The following is a 23,386-nucleotide window of genomic DNA, read 5'->3' on the forward strand; positions in this document are numbered from 1 at the left end:
ATTTTCCAAGATATGCTGTATATTAGCTATATGTATATATGGTATAGTCTAAATTACAGAACCAAAGTGGGCTTTTTCACCCACCTTGTGATCATCTAAGTGATAACACAGGCTGCCCAGCAGGCTTCATGTATGAGCACTGCCATGGCACAGGAGCAATGGCAAGGCTTGGCTCCATCCATCCATCCATCCATCCATCCATCCATCCATCCATCCATCCATCCATGCATTAAGTTGTGCTGGACTCAAAGCATCCATCAGCCAGGCAGCCAGGCTTGAGCCCAGGATGTCCAAAGGTTGAGTGTTGAGCGATGTGGAGCAAGGAAGCGCCCAAATCTCTGGAAAAAAAAAAAAAAAGCAGAAATGTCCAAAAAGGTCTTCCAGTAGGTCTCTGGTATGAATTTAGCTAAAAACCTTTTATCTGAAAGGTTTTTTTTTTGGACACCAACCATAGCCCCACACCCAGCTAGTTATGAAGATTCACCAGAGCAGTTGCATTTTCTCCTCTCTTCCCACTGCCAAGACACCAACAGCTTTATGAGCTGATTCCTCAGTTTAAGGACAAACCAGGAGCTGGCACCAAAGCAGGAACATTTCTAGAGACATTCCTCAGTTCTCAACGCTTGGATCTTGTCCTTGGCCCCACATTATTTAACACATTGTCAACACCTCTCAAAAGACATAATACTGTTGCTGATAAATTTTGCCAATGATGGAAAGGCTCAGTAAAGAGTAAATAGTGTAGAAGAACATCAATAAAAGTTGTTTGGATAGTTTGAAGGGTTGGGCACAAAGGAAAATTACATGTTTTTCAATGCAAAAGTACATGCAGCTATCTAAGAGCAAAGAACGTGTGTTGCAGTTAGATATAGGAGTTTTATATCCTGGGAAATACCACCTTAAAAAGCCAAAGAAGAATTATTGCCGACAACCAGCTTAAGAGAAGGGCATGACTTGCATTATAGCTGTGATGGTTATCAATGAGAGAGCTGCTGGGTCCTGCTCTGGTATCTGCAGAAAGTGGAGAGGGTTCAGGAAAGAGTCAGGAGATGGGGACAAGGGACTGGGAACCCATGAGGACCAAACCCCCTAAGTGCTTGGGGTCAGGGTCATGTCTCTTGCCCATGTCACCTCTCTCCCTTGTCCCTAAATACTAATTCAAGCCGCTAAGAAGGTCAGGTTGAAGCATCCCTGAAGCTTAGTGTCCCCAAAGCTTCCACCTTTCCCCATTCAACTTTGCCAAAATAACAAGTGCCCGTTTCCCCCCGCTCCCCCACAGTCATCGACGGCCCGACGCAGATCCTGGTGCGGGATGTCTCCGACACGGTGGCCTTCGTGGAGTGGACCCCGCCGCGCGCCAAGGTGGACGCCATCCTGCTGAAGTACGGGCTGGCGGATGGGGAGGGCGGCAGGACCACCTTCCGCCTGCAGCCCCCCCTCAGCCAGTACTCCCTGCAGGCCCTGCGCCCTGGCGCCCGCTACCACCTCGCCGTCAGCGCCCTCCGGGGTGCCAACGAGAGCCGGCCAGCCTTTGCCCAGTTCACCACAGGTAGCTAGCTGGCCTTGCTGGGAGAACTGGTGTGCATTTTTGAGTCTCTGGCAAGCGTGGGCAGATGGCTTGCTGCCGTCTGCAGATGGGCTGTCCTGCAACAAGGATGTATCCAGAGGAAAAACTCAGGGTTTTTTGCATCTGGGGTTTAGTGATACCTCTTTTTCTCCTGGCACAAGTGGGCTGGGGTTTAATGTGGTGTGCTAGGAGGAAGAAGTGGGATGAAAAACACAGCGGTTAAGATGCAGGTGTAAATGGTGACACCTGAATGCAGGTGTCTTGCATCCTGTCACAGAGCAAGGCAGAGCAGATTATTCAGCTCGCCTTAAAATACACACCCTAAAACTGCCCTCTGGCCCCCACTGCTAGTGGCAGTTTAGCCACTAAACCTCCAGTGCAAAAGGTCCTCTTTATGCCCTGTGCCCCACAGGGATGCTCATATAGTCCCCAGGGCAGTCCAGGTGATCTCAGATGCCAGTGACGAGGCATGGACAGACCCAACCCACCATATTTAGATTGTAAACCCCAAGCCAACCCCATCTTGGCCATGTCTTGCTGCAGCATCAAGGCTGAAGCTGTCTGGGACACACATCCCCACCAGCTCCAGTGCCCGTTCAGACCCACAGCTTAGAACTCTAGAACTCAGTAGTTTAAGATCACCACAGCTCAATGCACAATTTTCAAAAACACCAAAATGCTCAGCACAGGTCTGAGTTCAAGGGGACACTCGCTCCCACTCAGCATCAAGAGCCAAGGCTCTTCCTTGACCAAGGAATCAGCAGTCAAGCAGCTGAAACCAGCACGTCCAGAAACATGGTTATCTTATTTTATATCTTCTCTGAACACCTAACTGGTCAGTAAAACTTTAATTAATGTTACGCCTGCAGATAGCTAAGGGATTTAATTTACCGTGCCATAAAGGAGGAGTCAGAGCGTATATTTCCATGCTGGTTTATGGTATATAAATTATTTGTCATGTACATTACTGCTGGATATGAGGCTCCTACTGTAATAATTGTGGTACATGAATTGTGTGTGTACATATCTCTATAGATAAATATTTCAGACGAGATGCTTACCCCAACTGATTTGCTGCATTGCCCTTCCTTGCTTTATTTCTAAAAGGCAACATAAAAATACCTGCCCCAAACTCAGATCCATCATTGTTACCCACCGTCTGCTGGTGCCCAGCCCCAGCTGTTGCTCACTGGAGGGGTTTATTGTGCAAACCAGAGCAGATTCAGTACACAGCCTAAGCAGCACCAATAAACAAACCCTTTGGGCAATATCTGAGTGTGAATGAGCCTGTAAAGATGCTCAAGGTTTTCTTCTAAAAGCAGTTCAGGCCAATGCATGGCTACTACAGAGCCCTTTTTCTCTTACTCACTCAGTGCCTCAGTTTCTTTTACTCTAATACGGGGGAAAAGGGTTTTCTTTTTTTAAATAACATGGAACTAGCTGCCAAACCAACTTACTGAGGATGCTGCGAGTGCCCAGCATCCGCATCACCCTCCTGGGGTGGCATCTCACAGCCTGTGCTGAGCAGGAGGTCAGAGCAAATGTTCCAGCCCTTCCTGCCAGGACACGCTCTGGGGAGGAGGGACCTCCTGGATGTCCCACCCAGGTACCTCCACTGCTGTCTCACTGTGGCAAGGCTGCGGGGCGCATTCCCAGCGGTGAGACAGTGCCTCTCTCCCTTGTGTTGTGCAGAGATCGATGCCCCCAAGAACCTGCGGGTGGGCTCGCGGACCCCCGCCAGCCTCGAGCTTGCCTGGGACAACAGCGAGGCCGAGGCGCACAGCTACAGGGTGGTCTACAGCACCCTGGCCGGGGAGCACTACCACGAGGTGCTGGTGCCGCGCGACACCGGTCCCACCACCCGGGCCACCCTCGCAGGTATGCGTGCACCCACGCGCCCTTCCTCCCCCTTCATCCTCCTCCTCTCAAGCAGGTAGGGCAATGGAGAACCCAAATCACACCAAGATTCAGTTGCACTTGTGCTGGGACGTGTTTGAGGTTGTTTTGGAGTTTACTGGAGAGAAGGTTTTCCTTGGGATAGAGCTAATTTTCACTGTGTGGGTTTGGGTACACCTCCAAGTAATGCACCTCCAGCAAGGATCTGTCCAGGTGGAAAATAGAGCTGGCAAGGAGCAAAGTGAGAATTGGGAAGCAGTCTGTTTAGGCTGATCTACAGGAAAATATTATTTCACCCTTCTCTTTTTTGCTTGTACCATGGGTGATGAGGTCCTGTGGGCAGCGATAGGCAGCTAGGCTGCCCGAGTTTTTTGCCTTTTTCCAAACTGGGTTCAAAGCAAACCTAAATCTAGAGATGCTGGTTTTGAACAAGTCCTTTAAGTAGTACATTATTCAGGCCAGCACAGGAGCTGCAAACACCACCCACCTCCCACTGCCAGGAAAGCCCCAAACACCTTATGCAGCAACACAGCAAAGCATGTGAGATGTGATTTCCTTGTTTTTTGACTAGAACTGCTTACCTCATGGATTTGCTGCTCCCGTGGCACATTCTGAGCAAAGAAAAGAATCACATGCAAAAATGTTCTCTCATTCATCTTGAAGTTCTTCAGTATGGAAGGACACCAGGTTCTTCCATGTTGACACTCTGCCTTCCCAGGACCTTCAAGGGCCCAGGAATCTGCCATATGAAGTTATAGGAGAAAGGTCAGTGGGAAAGTTACAAGCACAGCAGCAGAGTCACAAGAAAGGCTGGAGGGCAGCAAGGCAATTAGAGCAGTTATCTTGAAAAATGTGGAATACAGAAAGAAGAAAAACATCAGGGCTGGTTTCTTCTGTGTTCTTGATGAGGATGCGTGGGGAGAAGCAGGATGAGGTCAGAGACTCAGTGCTGGTCTCCTGCTAGCTTTCCTTTAGGACATTTATTGGCTTTCTAGGTGAGAAGAAGCATTAAAAATGGGCCAAATCCCCCTCCCTGGGCAGAGGCACAACAGTGACACACACTGAGATGATATCCATGGCTTGACTTGAGCTTGCCTTGAAATATATGGCAAGAGCCTGAAGTCTCTTGTTTTTCCCAATAAAACTAAAAAAGATGCCAAGGCTCTTCCAGACTCAGGTAAGGCTGCAAGAAACCAAACCAGAGAAAGCTGCAGAGATGCAGATTCTTAAGTCAGTTGTAGAGAGTGATTTTTTATATAGTACCTCCATCATCACACAAGGGTATTGCTTCCAGTCCCCAGTGTACTATGTCATAAACAAACCAATAAAAAAAACCAAAACCTAGTCATAGCACGAAATAATGAAAAGAACATTCTGCTAGCTCTGTTATGTACAGAGTAGTCATGTCCCGCAGTCTTGTTGGATGTTGTGCAAAATCCATTGGGGTTTTTTTCCAGTCACCCAGGACCTGGTGGGATCCATGGTATGAAAGCAACCAGCAATTCTTTCAGCCAATCTCATCTACCTGCAGGAAAAGCAATGAGGAATAGCACTGAGCAGAGTTTATCAAAGATTTACACTTAAAAGTGCAGCAAGCCTGGCCCTGGCCCATAGTCTCTATTAAAAATCAGCATTTGTGCAGAAATAACCATAATTTTGCTCATCCCAAAAGAGGTGGGAGAGAAAAGGTTTATATCCTCCTGCTCATTTCTTCCTTCTCTTTCCCTTCTGCCAGGCTCTTCTTTCCAGAATAATTCTGACACTTAACGAGCAGGGCCAAGGGTGTCCATCTTCTCCCCAACACCAAGACTGCACTGTACCAAGAGAAAAGCAGGGAAGGAGAGTGTCCCTCTCTCCTGACCTCTTGGGAAAGGTTTTAGTGGCTCCAGGGATGCTTCCCCTGGGCAAGGCACAGTGAGGCTGAGCTGGAGAGTTGATGGCTTTTTCTAACTTTGTATGAAAGATCATGAAGCACAGGGAAGAGGGGAATAAAGCCACCAACAGCCAAGCAGAAGTGACAGGCAGAGGCAAGAGATATTCCATGGAGATAAAGCAGTGCAAGAGGAAAGGAGCTGGATGAGCTCAGTTCCCAAGTTCTTTGAGAGAGGCACCTCAGGATATGTCCACCCCAAGGAACAGGGCTTGATTCAGCTCCCAGAAAAACTGCACCTTTTCCAATTAATGTGCATTTCATTTATTCTGCATGATTTATTTCTCTCCAAGACACCAGCCCCGTGACAGTATTTTATGTTACATCACTTTGGAAAAAAATCTAGCTACTTTATCGTTCCAATCTCAGCTCACACACACAAGAGCTTCTGTCTCACCACCAGCAATTGCAGCAAACCTCAGTAACAACTTTTAAAAATGGCTTGTTTCTGAGCTAAAATAGCCCAAATTCCCTGTCCAAAAGCGTCCACACGGCTTTCTGAAAAGACTCAGCTCTTCTGCAATATGCAGAAGAACTGCTGACCTGTGGGAGAGCTGCTAACCCCAGGGATGCGCTGGAGGGTCCTCCTGTGTCCCCACCAGTGTGAGGTGGAAGAAGGGGTCACACACACCCTGAGGTCACCCTGCCAGGTGCTGCTCTCAAACCTCGTCGTGTTCTTTGCACTCCCTGGTAGATCTGGTGCCGGGAACGGAGTATGGCATCGGGATTTCAGCCGTGATGGACAGCCAGCAGAGTGTGCCAGCGACCATGAATGCCAGGACGGGTGAGTTTGGCCCCACTGCCTGCTCCAAGCAGAGCAGGCTGCTATGGCTCAGATGCCGCCACAGGACAGTCTGTGCATGGGGACAAAGCTCTGCACCAACCCTCTCCCACAGAGCTTGACAGCCCCCGGGACCTCCTGGTGACAGCCTCCACTGAGACATCCATCTCATTGGCTTGGACCAAAGCCACGGGTCCCATCGACCACTACCGCATCACCTTCACCCCTGCCTCAGGAATGGCCTCTGAAGTGACAGTGTCCCGGGACGAGTCACAGCTCACCCTCTCTGAGCTGGAGCCTGGGACAGAGTACACCATCTCCATCATCGCCGAGAGGGGACGGCAGCAAAGCCTGGAGGCCACGGTGGATGCCTTCACAGGTACAGAAACACAAGCTGGGATAGGGGCAAGGGCACAGACCTTGTTGGCATCTCTGCCAGACCACTGCATACCTGGCATGAAAGCCCTTGAGGTGGTGATGGGGATGACAGCTAGGGTCAATGTGTACACACAGGAGCAGTTGACCTCAAAAGAAGGATGGCCCTACCAAGGTGGTGGCACAATCCCTTTGGCCAGCAGCACTGAACACACTTACTTTGCTGGACAAGACAGAATTGGGGAAAACACACAGCCCTCTGCTGTCCTCTTTGGTCAGGGTGGCCTCTGTGTCCATAAGAAGCAGCAATGAAGCTGTGTGGACCTCACAAGGACCTCTGGCTGAAAAGTCTGCAGTCATGAAGTGCAGGCAAAATATACCATCTGCAGTGGGACAGTTCCATCACCCACCATATGGGTCTGGGATGGAGGATGTTTGCAGGTGGAGCTGAGAAAAGCACCATTTTACACCTCCTGGATCTGCTGGTTGATCCCAGCAGTTTCAGATCAATGGAGAGCCCAGATCTTCAGCTTTGCCACCTCTTTTAAGTATTTCCCATACAAGCACTGGGAAAAGCATGCAGGTAAGGATCTACAGACGGTTGGGATTGCATCTTTCCTCTCCATCTTCCAGGTGTTCGGCCCATCTCACAGCTGCACTTCTCCCAGCTGACATCCTCCAGTGTGAATGTCACATGGAGTGACCCATCCCCTCCAGCAGACCGCCTCATCCTCACCTACAGCCCCCGGGATGAGGAGGAGGAGGCACAGCAGGTCACACTCGATGGCACCCGCAGGCACACCAGCCTGACAGGCTTGCAGCCATCCACTGAGTACCTGGTGTCCCTGGTGGCCGTGCACGGCACCATCAGCTCTGAGCCTGTCGTGGGCTCCATCACAACAGGTACCACGGGACACCCCCCACCAGGCACGGGACAGCACCGGGAGGGCAGGCAGGGGCATGGGGAGTGGACCTGCCTCCCACAGCTTTTCTTTGTGCTCCATCTCACCAGGGATTGATGCACCAAAGGACCTCAGGGTGGGCAACGTCACCCAGGAGTCCATGATGGTCTACTGGAGTGCTCCTATCACTGCCTTTGACCACTATAGGATATCCTACCGTGCTGCCGAAGGTAACGGGCCACACCCCTCCTGTTCATGCCCTGAGCTCACAGCTGCCAACCCTCCCTCCATCCGCTGGCCCAAGCAAACCACGAGGTCATCCTCACCCAGGCAGCATCTCAGTGCCTTGGGCAAAGCGACCAATGACTGGGATTGGCTCCAGGGCAGAGGATAGGGTGACAGGGATGAGGATGGGAGGATGACTGCAGCCAGCTTGGCACAGAGGGGCACACAGAATGGCTGTCAGCAGTGTGCCCTCCTCAGAGACGGTTAAATTCAGGGCTCAATCCTGAAATCCAAGCTCCCTCATCTGCTTTGACTACTCCATCTCCCTCAGCCCTAATTTTGTCAATGATGCTGAAAAGGCCAGGCCACCACAGTGATGGGCACACAGGAGTGCACCTGCAGGCACAAAACCCAGTTACCTCCAGTGTCTGTGGAACTGTCCTCCCCTCCCAAGCCCTTCCCGAGCCCCAGGGATGGGGCCAGCCATGATGTCAAAGCTCTTGGCTCCATCTCTGCAGGAAGGACAGAGAGCATGGCCATCTCCAGGGATGCCACCGAGTACACCCTCCTGGACCTGCAGCCTGCCACCAAGTATGAGATTGGGGTGAAGAGCGTGCGGGGCCGGGAGGAGAGCGAGCTGGCCTCCATCACTGCATACACAGGTGGGAAGGAGCTTTTGGTGGGCAGGGAACAATCAAACAGTGTCAGGTCCAGCCCTGCCAAGGGCTGGCAGTCCCTGCTTGCACTAATATTCCAGTGACTGAGAGCAAGCTGAACCTCACACCAACCAGATGCAAGCTGGAGATGATAAGCAGGGCTCACAATGGCTCAGTGTGGGCTTTTGAAGTATGTCTCAGCAAAGTTTATCCCAAATATGCATGGGTACTCATGGGTAAAAGTGATAAACCTGTGTACCAGGCACAGTGAAGCCAGAAACATGATGCTGGGCAATCATGACAACCTTTCCTAAACAGAGTACAGATTTCCAGAAATAATCCCTAGGGAAGCCCTGTCACAAACAGCATCTGCTGCAAGAATAAAACCTTCTGCTATCCCCAGACTCCTCAAAGCCTAAAGAAAACCCCTAACAAGCCAGACTGGGCATCTAGAAAAGAGTGGAAGAGCAGCCCAGGTAGCAGAGTAATACAAGCTATGACATCTCTGCATTCCAGCTTGGGCAGCACTAACTCCTGTGCAGGCACACGTGTCTGGGCAGCAGGGCAGGACATAGAGCGACATGCCACAAGAAGCCCTTCCAGTTCATAGTCCAGTCTCCTAATGCCTCTGACTCTCTGGATCTCTCCCCCATGCAGCCATGGATGTCCCTCTGGGGGTCACGGCCACCAACATCACTCCCACTGAGGCGCTGCTGCAGTGGAACCCGCCGCTGTTGGAGGTGGAAAGCTATGTCCTCATCCTCACACGTCGTGCAGGTACACCGGGGCACTGTTTCAGCTCACCTCAACTTCTCTCCCATCCCAAAGCCCAGGGCTCAGTGGGAGCGCTTCACAGAGGGAGTAGGGAAGGAGCCCTTGCCTTGGGTTTTACAGGGATTGTGGGAAAAATTAGACCACCCTTCAGACTGAACCACTACACCTCAGAGCACCACTACAGCTCAGCTGCTGCACAGTACCTTATGGTGTTTCAGCAGTACAAGTGCTTTTTTTCATGAGGTCATATCCAGAGACACATTTTGGAGAACCACCTTGAATATCTACCCTAAGTGATCCCTTTTTGCTTACAGTTGCAGGAGAAACAATTCTCGTGGATGGAGACAACCAGGAGTACCAGCTGACCAACCTGCTGCCCAGTACCACCTACACAGTGTCTATGTATGCCACCAGCGGGCCTCTCACCAGCCAGACCATCAGCACCAACTTCACTACTCGTACGTACAATCACTTCCCTCACTCCTCATCCCTAGCCATGCACCCACCCCAGGAAAAGCAGCCAGCAAGGCTGAGCCAAAGCTTTTGTTACATAGCGAGAGTGTAGAGATAGCCACATGACAAAAGGATACAAACACCAATCCCAAATACAAGTGCAGGGCACAACACAAGAACACAATTTTAATCATCAAGCCTCAACCATTATTTTCATTCTTTCAACATCCATCCATCCATCCATCCCTTTCTTTCAGTGATTTCCCCTGGCTGTGGTTTCCCTGACCAGGTCCTTTTTTCACCCAAGGACATAGTCCAGAAGAACATGACAACCCATTTTGCTCACAAACAGCTTGACAGGTCCCATAGCACGTGAATTTCACAGCTGTTACCCTTAAGATGGCACACAGGTAGAGGAGGACTTCTAGAGGGTTTGTAGAGCTCTGTTCAAGACCGGGGATGGGTGATGAGGTCTTGAAACTGAGGGTGAGGATGGACTTTGGGCCATAGCTCAGTGCTGCAAGGTTGAATCCCAGTGTACTGAGTTGGGAAGTAGTGCCTAGGTGGTTGCGTGTGAGAAATTGCACTTCCCTGTGTTCCTATCCATCCACTCTTACAGTTTTGGATCCTCCAACAAATCTGACAGCCAGTGAAGTCACACGACGGAGCGCCCTGCTGTCCTGGGTTCCTCCCGTGGGAGAGATCGAGAATTACATCATGACCTACAGGTCCACTGATGGCAGCCGGAAGGTGAGTGAGTGAGTCCTCACACCAAAGAGGCTCATTAAGTCAGGGAATAATAAGACCATGTTAAAATAAGCAGGGGAAGCCAAACAAAGCAAAAGAACAGTACTCACTGGCTCAGGGAGGCCAGAAGGGCAGACACTACTTCCTGCTAAGCAGGATGATAGGAAAAAGCAATAAAAGATTGCCTAAGGTAAAATATTGATGCACACCTACTGGTCTGGGCATAGAGGGGTTACCTGGAAAGATTGGAGGAACAGGGGCAATTCACAACTTGTGAAAAACAAGCAAACTGAGGCAGGAGAATATCATTCTGCAGAGATGCTAAAAATGCCATTTGCCCTTCCTGCAAAAAGGGAGATAGGCACAGACAGCTAATTAATTCTGCAATACAATACATTTGATTGTTTAATGAGTGTATCCACATCTGCCTGACTGGAGGAGCTGCAACAAACACTATCAAAAATACGTCATGGCAAATAGTCTGATTTCCTTTGCTGGTGTGATTGGCTTGCAGCAGCCAGAGGATAATAGCTTTGCAAAAGGGGTCTGATAATGCTGTGTGGCACTGGCCAACAACCAGAAAAATTAACATGACAGGAATCAACAGAGTCAAAACTGGCAGATAAGCAGGTTTGGCCAGCTCTATTTCTTGCACTGCTTGGGCAATCAGTCATGTCTTGTACCGAGGGCACACAGGTCCCAACAGACCCAGCTGACAGAGGACACAGACTGCAAACATTTAAATCCATCTCCAAACCAGGTTGCCTTCCCCCACCCAAACCATTCTGAAATGTTGGCTATATTGACTGATCTCATGTTCACTCAGCCCAGGGGTCTAAACAATCATGCAATGCTCCTCAGCCAGGCTCCAAGGGCTGCAGTAGTTTGTGCCTTGCCTTCCCTTCCCTCCTCACTTGCTCTTTAGGCTCCCCATCGCTTTTCTCATCTGTTGCTCTTGGTGTCTGCCTCCTTCTGGGACCCATGTACAGGAGCTGATTGTGGATGCTGAGGACACGTGGATCCGTCTGGAGGGGCTTTCTGAGACCACGGAGTACACGGTGCACCTGCAAGCTGCCCAAAATGCCATGCGGAGCGGCCTCATCTCAACCACCTTTACCACAGGTGAGGTCTCACACTGCATCTGCTCAGACAGGCGGAGGCTGGCCCACATATCATGCTGGAAGGAATGGACTGCTCTTAGGGACCTTCCCTCCTCAGGCAGCATTCCTTCATGATCCAAAGAGGGGTATTTACAATGCCATGACCCACAGTGCTGCTTCACTACAAAAAGTTAATGGCTGAAGGAGTTATGATTCAAACACAACACCCAGCCCAGGGCAAGGGGATTTGCGCTTCAGACCAGGAACCATCTATCTTTGCCTTGCCTATGTCCATCCTCAAGTGCATAAACAGAGGAAAAAATACCCACTAAAATCAGCAACACATATCAACAGGTATGCTCCTGGGAGAGGACCCAGCCAGTGTCTCCATGCTGTGGACATAATCTGATTGCTCACAAATATCAAAGAATCATAGAATACCTTCGGTTTGAAAGAATCTTTAGAGGTCATCTAGTTCAATCCCCCTGCAGCGAGCAGGGTCATCTTCAACTTGATCAGGTTGCTCAGAGCCCTGTTGAATTTGACCTTGAAAGTTTTCAGGGTTGGGGTATCCCTGGAAATATCAAGCAGGTGCATCTCCATCACCACTAGTGGAATCACAGACAGCAGAGCCAGCACTTTATCTAATTGCATTATTCCTCCCCACTCTCATTCTAGAGCATTCACAATCCACTAAGGCACTAAAGTAATGGGAATGGTTTTGTTTTGAAATCAAAAGGTGGGCACCCACAGTCACCACGACCCTCACAGACAGAATACTCACTCTTCCAAGAATGAAGCTTGCATGAGAATGTCACCATTGCTCCCATTCTCTGCAGCCATTCATAACAGAAGTTATGAAAAGCAAATTGTCCCTCATCCTCTTTGAAAAGCATGGCTAGGCCAGGGCAATTACAGACAGCATGCATCTTGTTCAGGGCTGAAGCCAATCATGTTTTTCCTGGGCATCAACAGCGCTGAGAAGTCTCAAGATGATGTCCACCAAAATTCCTCCCATCTGTGCTGCCAGTTCAGTTAGGAAAGTTTTCTTTGAATCTGCTGTGGATACACTTCCCCATCTCAGTTACATGCAAAGGTCCCTTCACCTGCTTTTAAGAGATAACAGAAACTGTTTACATCAACAAAAGAAGAAATTACTTCTCTAATACATCTACAAAAGATGCTTTCCAGTTGTTTTTGCCTCTTACACATGTGTGTAAAGCCAGTACAAATCAGGTAGGTTATAGAAAAATACATGTAATCTTTGAATCTGCTTGGGAGTCAGGGATGAAGCTGCATGGGGGTGACTTCTCAGATGGGATAAAGCAGCAGAAACCCACGTATGTCAGGCAAGGAGAGCACCTTTTCCATCAAACAGAAATGTCAGACCTCAGCAACGTGAGTCCCCACTATCAGCTGATGCAGCATCTAACACATTTAACTTGCTTTGAAGATTAAGATAGTCATTAGCAACAAGTCAGTTTCTCCCCACTTACCCCAATATTGATGAGACAGAAGCAACCAGGAGCTATCACCAAGACAATGCAATCCATGGATAGCATCTCTCATCAAAGCATCCAGATCTGCATTTCAGTTTACTCTGGCAATGCATCAAGGCACTTTGAAGAGAACAAGGACTTGTCTTTAAGGACAAAAAATAAAAAAACATAAAGAAAGCCAGCCAGGCTTAATTTAAATTGTTTTGCTTCCTTCTGCTTACAGTACACATCCCGGGGTTCTTCTATTCCCCCTGACATATTAATAGCTCAGCCTCTTTTGTTTCATGTTTGCATAAGGTTCTTGGGGAATTGTATACAGATGAGACAAAAGGAAGAAACAGATACAGTATTTATAATTTATAGTGGTTTGAAATGTTTTTCAAGGTCTCCTTGGCTCTTAAAGATAGGAATATAAATTAAGAAACAAGCAATCTCCACAGAGCTCAGGGGAGCCCAAAGTGGCTGTTGTTGTTGAAGTTTTCATTATTGGATACTATAAAATACAAACAATGTCTTACCAGGTTGTGCTACAGACCATGAAGATGGGGAGAAAAAAGAGGGGATCTTCAACATTTGGACACAGCAGTGACTTCCAAGTCTTCTGGTCACAAGGTGGAGGGGAATACAACCAAGTGGGAAGGAACAGACAAGGCTTGTGCCTTGGTCCTATGGGGCACTACACAGCTGTGATGGACACACACAGCATAGATCTCACACCTCATACCTTCTCAGCTTGTTACAGAGACGTCCTTGAAAACCACATTCACATTTCCAGCTCTGCACTCATTTATTCCATCATCCAGCTGTACCAACACCAAAGAAAAAGATGTATTTCCCTATTTTGTCTTAAATAAGAAAAAGTGATTCCCAGAGTTGACATTCCAATACTGCCAGAATAATTGTCATAATTAAGACTCTCCTAAACTCTGACCACAAAATAATATGTTTCCTCATTAGTGAACACCTGTACCACAGTCACACAGCCCACGCTACCTACCTCTAGCATCTCACACAGCCTCATTCCTGCTCAGCTTGCAAGTGACAATTATCTCAGCATAAGTCCACCATCATTTCCAAGGACATGGAGAATCAGGAGAATCCCCCTGGAATGAGTACTGTTATAAAACTTGATTGGAGCTGGCAATCCTGAGAGGAGAACAGGTTTTTGGTATTTTCACAGCTGTCTAAATATGCTGGTGACAGCTTAAACCCCAGGGTTTCAGAAAGATGGTGCAGAATGATGGTCCAAGAAGTGACATCCCTCATAATTCACTGTGATGTTACCATGCACCCTTCCAGCAGAAGACATATGGAAGAATAATTAATATATGCACAATATATGCACACATTTTTTTTCCAGTAAGTCCTCTGAGGTCGACGGCAGATATAAAGTCTCACCATCTCATGGAATGCAGAAGCCAAGATACTCTTTTCTTGGATTGTAACTAGTGGAGCCTGAGGCATGGGGAAAAGGTGTCTCTTTGCTTGAATGTTACCTTTTTATTTTATTTTATTTTATTTTGCAGGAGGACGTGTCTTTGCTAACCCTCAGGACTGTGCCCAGCACCTGATGAATGGAGACACGCTGAGCGGGGTCTACACCATTTCCATCAACGGGGACCTCAGCCAGCGGGTGCCCGTGTACTGCGACATGACCACCGATGGAGGCGGCTGGATTGTGAGTATCCATGTAGCTGTCGTGCATGCTGTCCCCACCACAAAGTAACTGAGCCCCTACCAGCAAAGCACAGGAATGACAGCAGGCTCAGCCTCACACGCTTCATTTCGCACGCCACAGGGAATGGCCCACGCTCCGGTAATAATAGTTACACTTGGAGAAATGCCCTTTGATTTATTTGGCATGTTTGCAGTTCTTCTGGAGAGCATAATCTGTGAGTGAAGCTGATTTATTGTTCTAGAAATGAAATTAATGGCTGGTAGCTTTCACGGGGAATGATTCACACTGCCTGCAGAAGGAGGGTGTCAAGCGTCACCCCAGTTGAGTCTGCACAGGAGAACTTTAGAAACAAATGCCTGTTTGAGCTGCACAAACGCTGCTTGTCTTGATGTAGATGGACTGACAGTGTAAGTAAATAATGTCATGGAGCTTTGATCTTATTAATGTTGAACTCTTACACACATTGTGCAAAACCCTTCTAGATGTATAGTCAAAACCAAAAAAACATGGGCTTCCTCAAATGCTGATTTCTAGCCAGTAAATTTCCCTCTCACTCTGCTTCAGAGCATCCCCTTGGATATCACAGAATTAGCCATCTCGAAGCAAAATTACATGCTAGAAAACCAGAGGCGCCAGTTAAAGTACTGTACTAGTTAAAGCAGAAACCTTGAAGGCCAATTCCTTCCTATTCTACCATTGATTTGCTTTGGACATTATCTAATATCTCTTTTGTTTCTACACCTGCACATGAATTAATTGAACGGCTGCAATTAACACTAACTGGATGGGCATTGCAATTTTTTCCCCCAAAGGCACAACAGAAAGAAAAATTATTATCTTTACCATGTGTGTCCAAAGCCTGGCAAAGCTGTTTCTCATCTCCATCATTATGATTTTCCCCCTGGTCTTCCTCCACATCAGGTCTTCCAGCGGCGGCAGAACGGGCTGACCGATTTCTTCCGGAAATGGGCAGATTACCGGGTTGGCTTTGGAAACTTGGAGGATGAGTTTTGGCTGGGTATGACCTTCCCTGCTTACTTTTCATTGATGTGTCAAACCTAAATTCTGTAAGCACTGTGTCAGCTGTTGGCTCCTTGCCTTTCACCACATTCCTCTACATTCTCCCTCAGACAATTTTCCTTCTGTTCATTCCCTGCCCTTCACTTTAGGAACTCATGCAGAGGCACACCACATAAAGGCATGCTGTGAAGGTTAGCAAGTCCCTAGTTTGCTCTCTAGGAGAGAAGGAGGGTATGTATGCTGTCAGTTTTCATGGACCAAAACACATCATTGTCCATGGGATGACTACAGGTTGCACTGGTGGCCAGAAAGTCAGCTGTCCAATGAAAGCAGGAAAGGAGTGACTGGGAGACAGCACAGCTCTGAAATTTAGTGTGCTCCTTCAAAACCTGAACATGAGCCAAAGGGACCTGAAGCATAGACACACTCTGGCTTGTATGGGAGCTTAACTACATAAGTAGCACCAGGGCTCAACAGCTGAATGTTCCAAGCTTCAGTAGCGTGAAGAAATCTGAAGGTGGGCCTTGAACCCTCTGCTCACAGACACAGGGAAGTGAAGCTGTAGTGGGGACAGAGAGCCCAGACCCTAGCAATGCCAGGAGACACACAGACTCACCACAGGTGCTGCTGCTCTTTGATTCCTTTCCTTGCTCCCAGTTCCCACTACTGTTTTATTTGCCTAGAGCTTTCCTTGTTTGTTCACGGAGCGGATCTGGGAACCAGGTCTCACTGCGTGTTTCGCTGTCTCGACAGGCTTGGACAACATCCACAAGATCACGTCCCAAGGGCGCTACGAGCTGCGAATAGACATGAGGGATGGTCAGGAGGCAGCATACGCCTACTATGACAAGTTCTCCATTGGCGACTCCCGGAGCCTCTACAAACTGCGCATCGGGGACTACAACGGCACTTCAGGTACAGCCTCGTTGCTAGCAAGGATCTTGGGAAATCCTGTGACTGGTTGGTCCAAGACTGCAAAGGAAATCCCAACATGAAATCTCACTTGTCTAGAGTGGCGAGACAAAAACCCATAGTCCTTTCTGCCTTCCTGCAGTCCATGGTGTAAACCAGGCTGATAATCCTACTAAGGACACGGAATTTTCCATTGGGGATTAGATATTTAATATCAGAGACATTGCTGTTCAAATAACCAGGTCAGCTATCAGAGGTGGCATCTCACTTGGCAATAGCCACAGCTGGCTATTGATGTCGTGCTGGAGGCTGTATTTATTGCCTTTCCACAGCTATGGAAAAATCTGAAATCCTTACATCATTTCCTCACATAAAGGCCAAACACTGCCCAGTTTTGCAAGGACACTGTCACACCTGCTTACTTGGTTAATTCAGAAGAGTTAGAGAGAGTGTTAGAGAGGAATTAGAGTTCAGAAGAGAGAGGGTGCTAGAGGGAGGGCACAGGGGACCTCTTCCTCAAGAAGGGAGAAAGAGTACAACTGTAGCCCCTTCATCTGGGATGAGCATGCCCAGTGCAAGCCTCCATAATGGAACTTCTACCATGTACTAGGTGGAACCCCACAACATACCCAAGATGCAGGAATTTCCCTATTCAATACCAGTTAGTTGGCACTGGAAGAGAGGTGACAGGAATCTTGATGGTGTGCAACAAAGCACTTGCTCTAACCTCAAATCCCAAGGCACAAAGCACCCAACCTACTGCCAAGGATGGCACTAATAGGGTCATACAGACATGATTCTGTCCCCTTTGCCATGCAAACTCTGCTTCCAGCCATCCAGCCAAGGAGCTTCTGCTCCACCTTGAGCTAAGGGAGCCAGGGCTCAACAAATGGTTCATTGCCAAGAGGTTTTCTAATAAGTCTCTCCATGGCTGGATTGCACACAGCCAGCATGGGTCCACTTCATATGTCCTTAGGGATTACCAAGGAGCATATTTAGAATGTCTCCTGTAAGTACATCACTCAAGTCACCACATTTTACTCTGGCTTTTCTTTCACACAAAAGCAGCTGTCTAGTTATCCAGTGAGGATGAAGTTAGAGGTTTTGGTGGAATAAGACATCACATACCTCCCAAAAAACTTCCTTCCCTTATCCAAAGAGAGAAAAGGTGGCCAAGCATCTTGGTTCAAGAGATGAATGTTTGGTCTCCTTTGAGAGAAAAAGCTCCCTTTGGCTAACAGGAAAGAAGGAGGCTGAAAGCATCCTGAAGTTATATAGCAGAGCCAAGCCTTGGGAAATCAGGGATGCCAAAATCTGGGATTGAATTAATTTCTGAAACACTGAAATTCAGATCCAAGCACATATCAAAGCACTTTATCTGACAAAGCCAAGAAGTCTCTAAGATTTGCTATGGTCTGCACTGATCCTAAACAGACAGCAGAGAACCAGATGTGAACAATTCCAGTTAATGCTATCAGACTGTCAGCTGTTTGAGCCATCGATTGGAATGGTTACCACAAAACCAGAATATCCTAATTTCCTTGTGAAAAGACCGATAATTCAGACTCCATCATCTTTAATGGCATCTCTTTCCACAGGAGACTCCCTCACCTATCACCAGGGACGCCCCTTCTCCACCAAGGACAGGGACAACGATGTTGCTGTGACAAACTGCGCCATGTCCTACAAAGGGGCCTGGTGGTACAAGAACTGCCACCGCACCAACCTCAACGGCAAGTACGGAGAGTCCCGGCACAGTCAGGTAAGGGCAGAGCTGGCTTGAAACCCTCTGGAGTTTCTTCCAGGGGAACATGTCAGCAAGCCTAGGTTAGTGCTGGGACTGTGTGCACCAGGGTCAGAACTGGTGGCATGACTCCACACAAGCTGGAGTAGAGGGAGCCACCTTCAAGACTTTGTGCCTCCCACATGCTGCCATAGGAATTTGCTGTAGTGTGTTAGACTAAAAAAATTACCTATATGAAATTTGATCAGCCTTTGAGCAGTGGGAAAAAAAAACAATCAAGCCATAGAAGCAGGGGAGTTGCTTGCTCCTGCTATAGTAAGTTTTTTCCTTCTGGCTTCTCTACACCAATCAACCTTGTGTCCTTCTTCTCCCACTCTAGTTTCTTGTTAGGGTCTTTCCTTACCCTCTCCCTTTCTCTCCCTCCTGCCAGGGAATTAACTGGTACCATTGGAAAGGCCACGAGTTCTCCATCCCCTTTGTGGAAATGAAGATGCGACCTTACAACCACCGTAACATCTCTGGGAGGAAGAGACGGTCCCTACAGCTCTGAGCCAGCTGAATCCCTCCCGCCTCCCACCACCTGACCTTTTCTGTCATTTGTTTGTATTTTATAATATGAAAAGGGAAAAAAAATACTACTCGTCTGAGATAGCAACCTGCCCCTCACAAGTGCTGGAGGGAACCATGGCACAAGGAAAGGCCATGGGAAAGGAAAGACCTCATTGCTTTGCATCTGTCCCAGAGAAATACCAAATTTCCAGTCTCCCTATCCTAGTACTCTGGCCCTTAACATGAGAAGAAAGAGAAAGAGACAGATTTTTTGATATTTTTTTAAAAGACATAGAAATCCTGAGCAAACCCTGTTAGAAATGTTTGTCATGGGGCTTGTGGCAGAAACTTTCCCCACAGGTACCTTGGTGTGGCCATTTCCAGCCCAGTCATGGCCAGGGACGCCTGTCCTCTCCCTGCCTCCCTGTCCCCTCCTGGCAGGGAGGTCCCAAGCTTCTTGCCATCCTCTAGACACCAATTCTTCCAGCAGGCAGAGGCCCATCTCTCCCCTACGTGCAGGCTCTGGACACATGAGGACTAAGTGAGGATGAGCAAAGGCTCATCCCATCCCCAGTTTTCACAGGAGGGCTTGGCAAATATCTGCATATGTAGGCAAACTCCAGAATGTCCACAGCTCATGTGTTGGTCCCACCACAAAGTCATCCTCGTGTGCATGAGGTGTATGGGAATAAGAACTACTCCACCAGCCCCAACCTTCATTATCCACTCCTCCAAGCTGAACTTGGCCCACTCCAGGTCCATGACATCTGCCTGGGTTATGCTGAACTTGATGGAGAAGAAAGGATGTAACTTAGAAGACTTGGGAGAAAAATCCCTACTTGTGATCCTGAAATCTAGGACCCACTTCCTCTGTTTATTTCTACATTCCATCATGCTCTCTCTCACTGAGGTCACTGGTCCCAAACACAAGAGTCTCAGAGGAGGAGCAGCAATAAAAAGATATCACACAACTGCAGCCCAGCCTGAATCCAGCAGCTGTCACAGCTCAGGTGCTCCTGTTCATGGCCCTCCACGCACACAGGGAATTACGGCAATGCAGTTAAGGGAAGAGAAGTGCAAGCTGAGGAATGCCCATTTCCTTCCTTCTCCTACACCATCCCTCTTCAATGACATCACAAGAGGGATACAAATCTCAGTGCCTTGGTATTGCCAGCTCTCCAACAGGAAATCAAGTGTTTCCCCTCCTGGAAGGGATTCCATTTGGATTTGGAGCACTTCAAGGCCCTTGGAAGAATTAATAAGTTCGCTCTTCCCACCCTTAGCTTCTCCTGTCTCAAGGAAGATGGACCCTTTGGATAGCTCTGACCGTGTCCTGTTGTCATTGTCCCCACCTCCACAAAGCCCAAATGACCACCATGCTCAAGTCACTCCTCTCCAAGGACTCTGATCAATGCTGGGCATTGTCACTGAACTCATCCCTCTATCCAAGGACAGTGCAGCTCATCACTGGATTTGCAGCCAAAGGAACATTATGAATGCTAAACACTGCTATCTGGTTTTATCACACTGAAGCTGCTTTGTCTCAAAAACATCTTTCAGATGGCAACATAAAGGCATCTTTGCAGTAGCTTATAATTCAGGCCAGTGTATCTTTCATGGTCAAACTCCTTAATGTTCTGACGTTACTCACAATGGCTGCAGAGCTGAAGAAGAGCCTTAAATGGGAAACATAACCTCCTTCTCCATGGCACATACTGGCACATGAAATCACAGCCAACGCTGAGGTCAAGATTACATACAGGGCCCAGTCCTTCATGTGGTCAGCTTACAAGCCGACCTGGAGATAGAATGCTCAGCAACATCTCATATGTAAATGAGGTGTCCCTTCTTACTTCCCCTTGGCATCAAATCAGGCAAGAAGTCAACCAGTTGAGGAACAGGTGAGTCAGAGGCTGCAGATGATGGGATCTCTTGCAGGACATGGCTGCTGTCACAGATGGCGGCATGTCACGCCTCTTGAACACCCAAGCCTGCTTTAAGGCCCAAAAGCCAACAAAAAGCAGCAAATGGAACTGATTAAAGCCTAAGAAGGCTTTTAGTAGACCAGCAGAGCAAATTTTTCTCCAAATCATCAAGAATTTGTAGGAAGAAATATCCCAACAAAAGCTGTAACAGAGCAGCGGTTATAACCAGCAGAGATTGGCAGTGGATGGTGCTGTTTTCTTACCTACCCAGGTGAAAGGAAGAGATGTCAGTGGAAACATACACTTATCATTCACAGTCAAGTGAAAGGCAAGAAACCTCTCTTTTCAAAAGTAAGACTCAAACAAAAAATTCAAAGTTTGCCAAGCTTTTCTAGGATGTTCAAAAGAATAACCTCAAAAAGGCTGATTATTCTGTAAACAGGTTTACTGTTTGCATAGTCAGGTATGAAATTGGACAATACCCAATCTTTCAGTGCTATTATACATCAGTGCTGGTCCCAGACCTCTCATGTGATACCAGGATGTCGCCTTTCCATGGCATTGGTGGAAGACAGTTGCTACAATCTTTTGAAGGAAAGATTTCTATGCATCATGGTTTTCTCCTGGTGATAACCCAACCCAAGCTCAGGCACACAACCAGCAATGATGACCCAGTCATTTGGGCCATTGTCCCCTGTTCACATTGTCCATAAACAAGATACAATTGCCTAGAAAGTTATTTTTCTATATTGCCTTAATTTTTTTTTTTTTGGACAAATCTCCTGCCAGTAAATTTGTGCTTAATGTTGATGCTACAGAAGGCCCCATGATTAAGTAGTTTCTTTCTCACCCTCCATCACTGGATGGGCTAGTTCATTCTCCAGCTAGACCAGGTTTGGCCCTGGAATTCCCAGAAAACAAGCCTGGATCAGGTGCAGTGCTCATCTGGAGAGACCTTGGCTTCAGCATGTGAACTACCACTGGGCTCTGGTGGCTCCACTGCCATTCTGGGTTTGTGTGGCACAGGCTTGTTCCAGAGCCCAAAAAGGAGCATGAGGCTGTTACCCAAACCAAAAAATCCACTGCAAGATGCCATTTCATGTAACAGGAAGCAGCACATCAAATCCTTCACACAGCAGAACACCGTGTGTGCCCATGACCCTTGCAGCCTTTCAAAGCTACTTCTTATTTTTAACCGCAAAATCCTAGAGGGAAACACAAAGGGACTTTCATCTCTTGCCCAATTTCCCTCTGTTTCCATTCTCCAAGCCCACCTTGCCCCTGCACACTGCACTGAAACATAACCAAAGAAAAACAGGAGTCCTGAAAGGAAAAGCTGCTTTTAGTAAAGTGATAGCATCTCTAAATGAATAATTTCAAGAAGGAGAGAGGCCAGGCTCTCCCCAAGGGTAGCTGGGTTTTGGTAGAAAGGTATTGGGACAGTATCCACACAAAGGTGGGGGAGAAGTCTGCTTCTACTCCTTATCTTTGCATTACTTTACTCTCCCAAATTTGCCCTAAACCAGGCCACATGGGCATCTCAAAGATTAGTACCAGCCTAAATGCCCTCTTGCCTCCTTCCTAGAGGGATGCTTATCCCAGGTGAAGTGTCCAGGTGTGGAAGGCACAGCTCATGCCACCTTCACTCCCAGTGATGCAGCTGGTGAGGGCTCAGTCAGCAGTGTCCCCATGCCCACAACAGGCTCAGAGCAACTTGACAAAATACAGCAGGAGCCAAAGTACCCTCCTGGTGCCTCACCTCCACCTGAGATCATGACCTTCATCCCAGCTCAGAGCTGCCCTCCTGCTGTGTCCCCACCATCACATCTGGGGGTGACCACGCACCCCCTTATCCTGTGCCCCCGAGACATGCCCACAAATTTTGACTTTATCAAACACTGCCAGCAATGAACTCTCATCCCAATAAAACCCTTTAATTCATGCTTACATCCACTAACAAAGGGTTCTGTTCTGGGGCCAAACAAGAAGCCCATCCCTGTTTCTGCCAGCCAAGCGCCCTGGGATGGCCATAAAACCCAACAGAGTCCCCTGGGGACCACCAGCACCTGCAGGGTCACCTTCCCCTTTCCTAAAATCCTGATGGTGGTGGCAGCTCCTTGCCCCTTCCAGAGGGGAAATGTGGGGTAAGTGGGAAGGAAAGGTCCTTCCCTTGAGAGATCCTGATGCCTAGACCCACCTCAATACCCAGCCTGCAGTTCTTCAGATGTCAGTGGCTTCTCAGAAGGATGGTGACACAAAGACCTAAACAAACAAACAAGCAGCCCCCTGTATATACAGGTGTTATCCTGGAAATGTTCTTAATATGTTAAAAGAAGTTTAAAAACATAAATAAGAAGGGAGAACAGAGGCAACAAAATGCCTTGAACGGGTTCTAATCAACTCAAACACAAACCACTGCAACCAAATGAGGGGGAAAAGAAAAGTAAACAAATGCATAAATAAAATCTATAATATAAATAAATAATATATTAAACAACCCTCCCCACCCTGTAATGAAAATGTAGCTTGGAGAATGGGATCAACGCTTGTTAACCATTGTTAACTAGTATTTTTAGTCCTGACTGCTCTTAGGCTATGTATAGTTCCTTTTTTTAATGCATTTTCTATACATTAATAAAAGATACTGAAGAAG

At 47.9% G+C, this 23,386-nt stretch overlaps 1 protein-coding gene across 1 annotated transcript in view; it reads left to right on the forward strand.

Annotated features, from left to right (window-relative positions):
* TNR (tenascin R) overlaps positions 1-23,386 on the forward strand; it is a 32,606-nt gene extending 9,220 nt beyond the window's left edge. Inside the window, exons 6-21 of the mRNA XM_053950171.1 lie at positions 1,280-1,549; positions 3,260-3,445; positions 6,088-6,177; positions 6,290-6,553; positions 7,183-7,452; positions 7,562-7,681; positions 8,195-8,338; positions 8,990-9,109; positions 9,421-9,564; positions 10,179-10,309; positions 11,296-11,428; positions 14,432-14,583; positions 15,505-15,601; positions 16,357-16,518; positions 18,114-18,277; positions 18,690-23,386. Of these exons, the coding sequence (XP_053806146.1) occupies positions 1,280-1,549; positions 3,260-3,445; positions 6,088-6,177; positions 6,290-6,553; positions 7,183-7,452; positions 7,562-7,681; positions 8,195-8,338; positions 8,990-9,109; positions 9,421-9,564; positions 10,179-10,309; positions 11,296-11,428; positions 14,432-14,583; positions 15,505-15,601; positions 16,357-16,518; positions 18,114-18,277; positions 18,690-18,809 (2,567 nt within the window). The 3' untranslated portion in view covers positions 18,810-23,386. The remainder of the gene's footprint in view (positions 1-1,279; positions 1,550-3,259; positions 3,446-6,087; positions 6,178-6,289; positions 6,554-7,182; positions 7,453-7,561; positions 7,682-8,194; positions 8,339-8,989; positions 9,110-9,420; positions 9,565-10,178; positions 10,310-11,295; positions 11,429-14,431; positions 14,584-15,504; positions 15,602-16,356; positions 16,519-18,113; positions 18,278-18,689) is intronic.

Source organism: Vidua chalybeata, chromosome 9 (assembly GCF_026979565.1).
Source record: "Vidua chalybeata isolate OUT-0048 chromosome 9, bVidCha1 merged haplotype, whole genome shotgun sequence".
Taxonomy (NCBI): domain Eukaryota; kingdom Metazoa; phylum Chordata; class Aves; order Passeriformes; family Viduidae; genus Vidua; species Vidua chalybeata.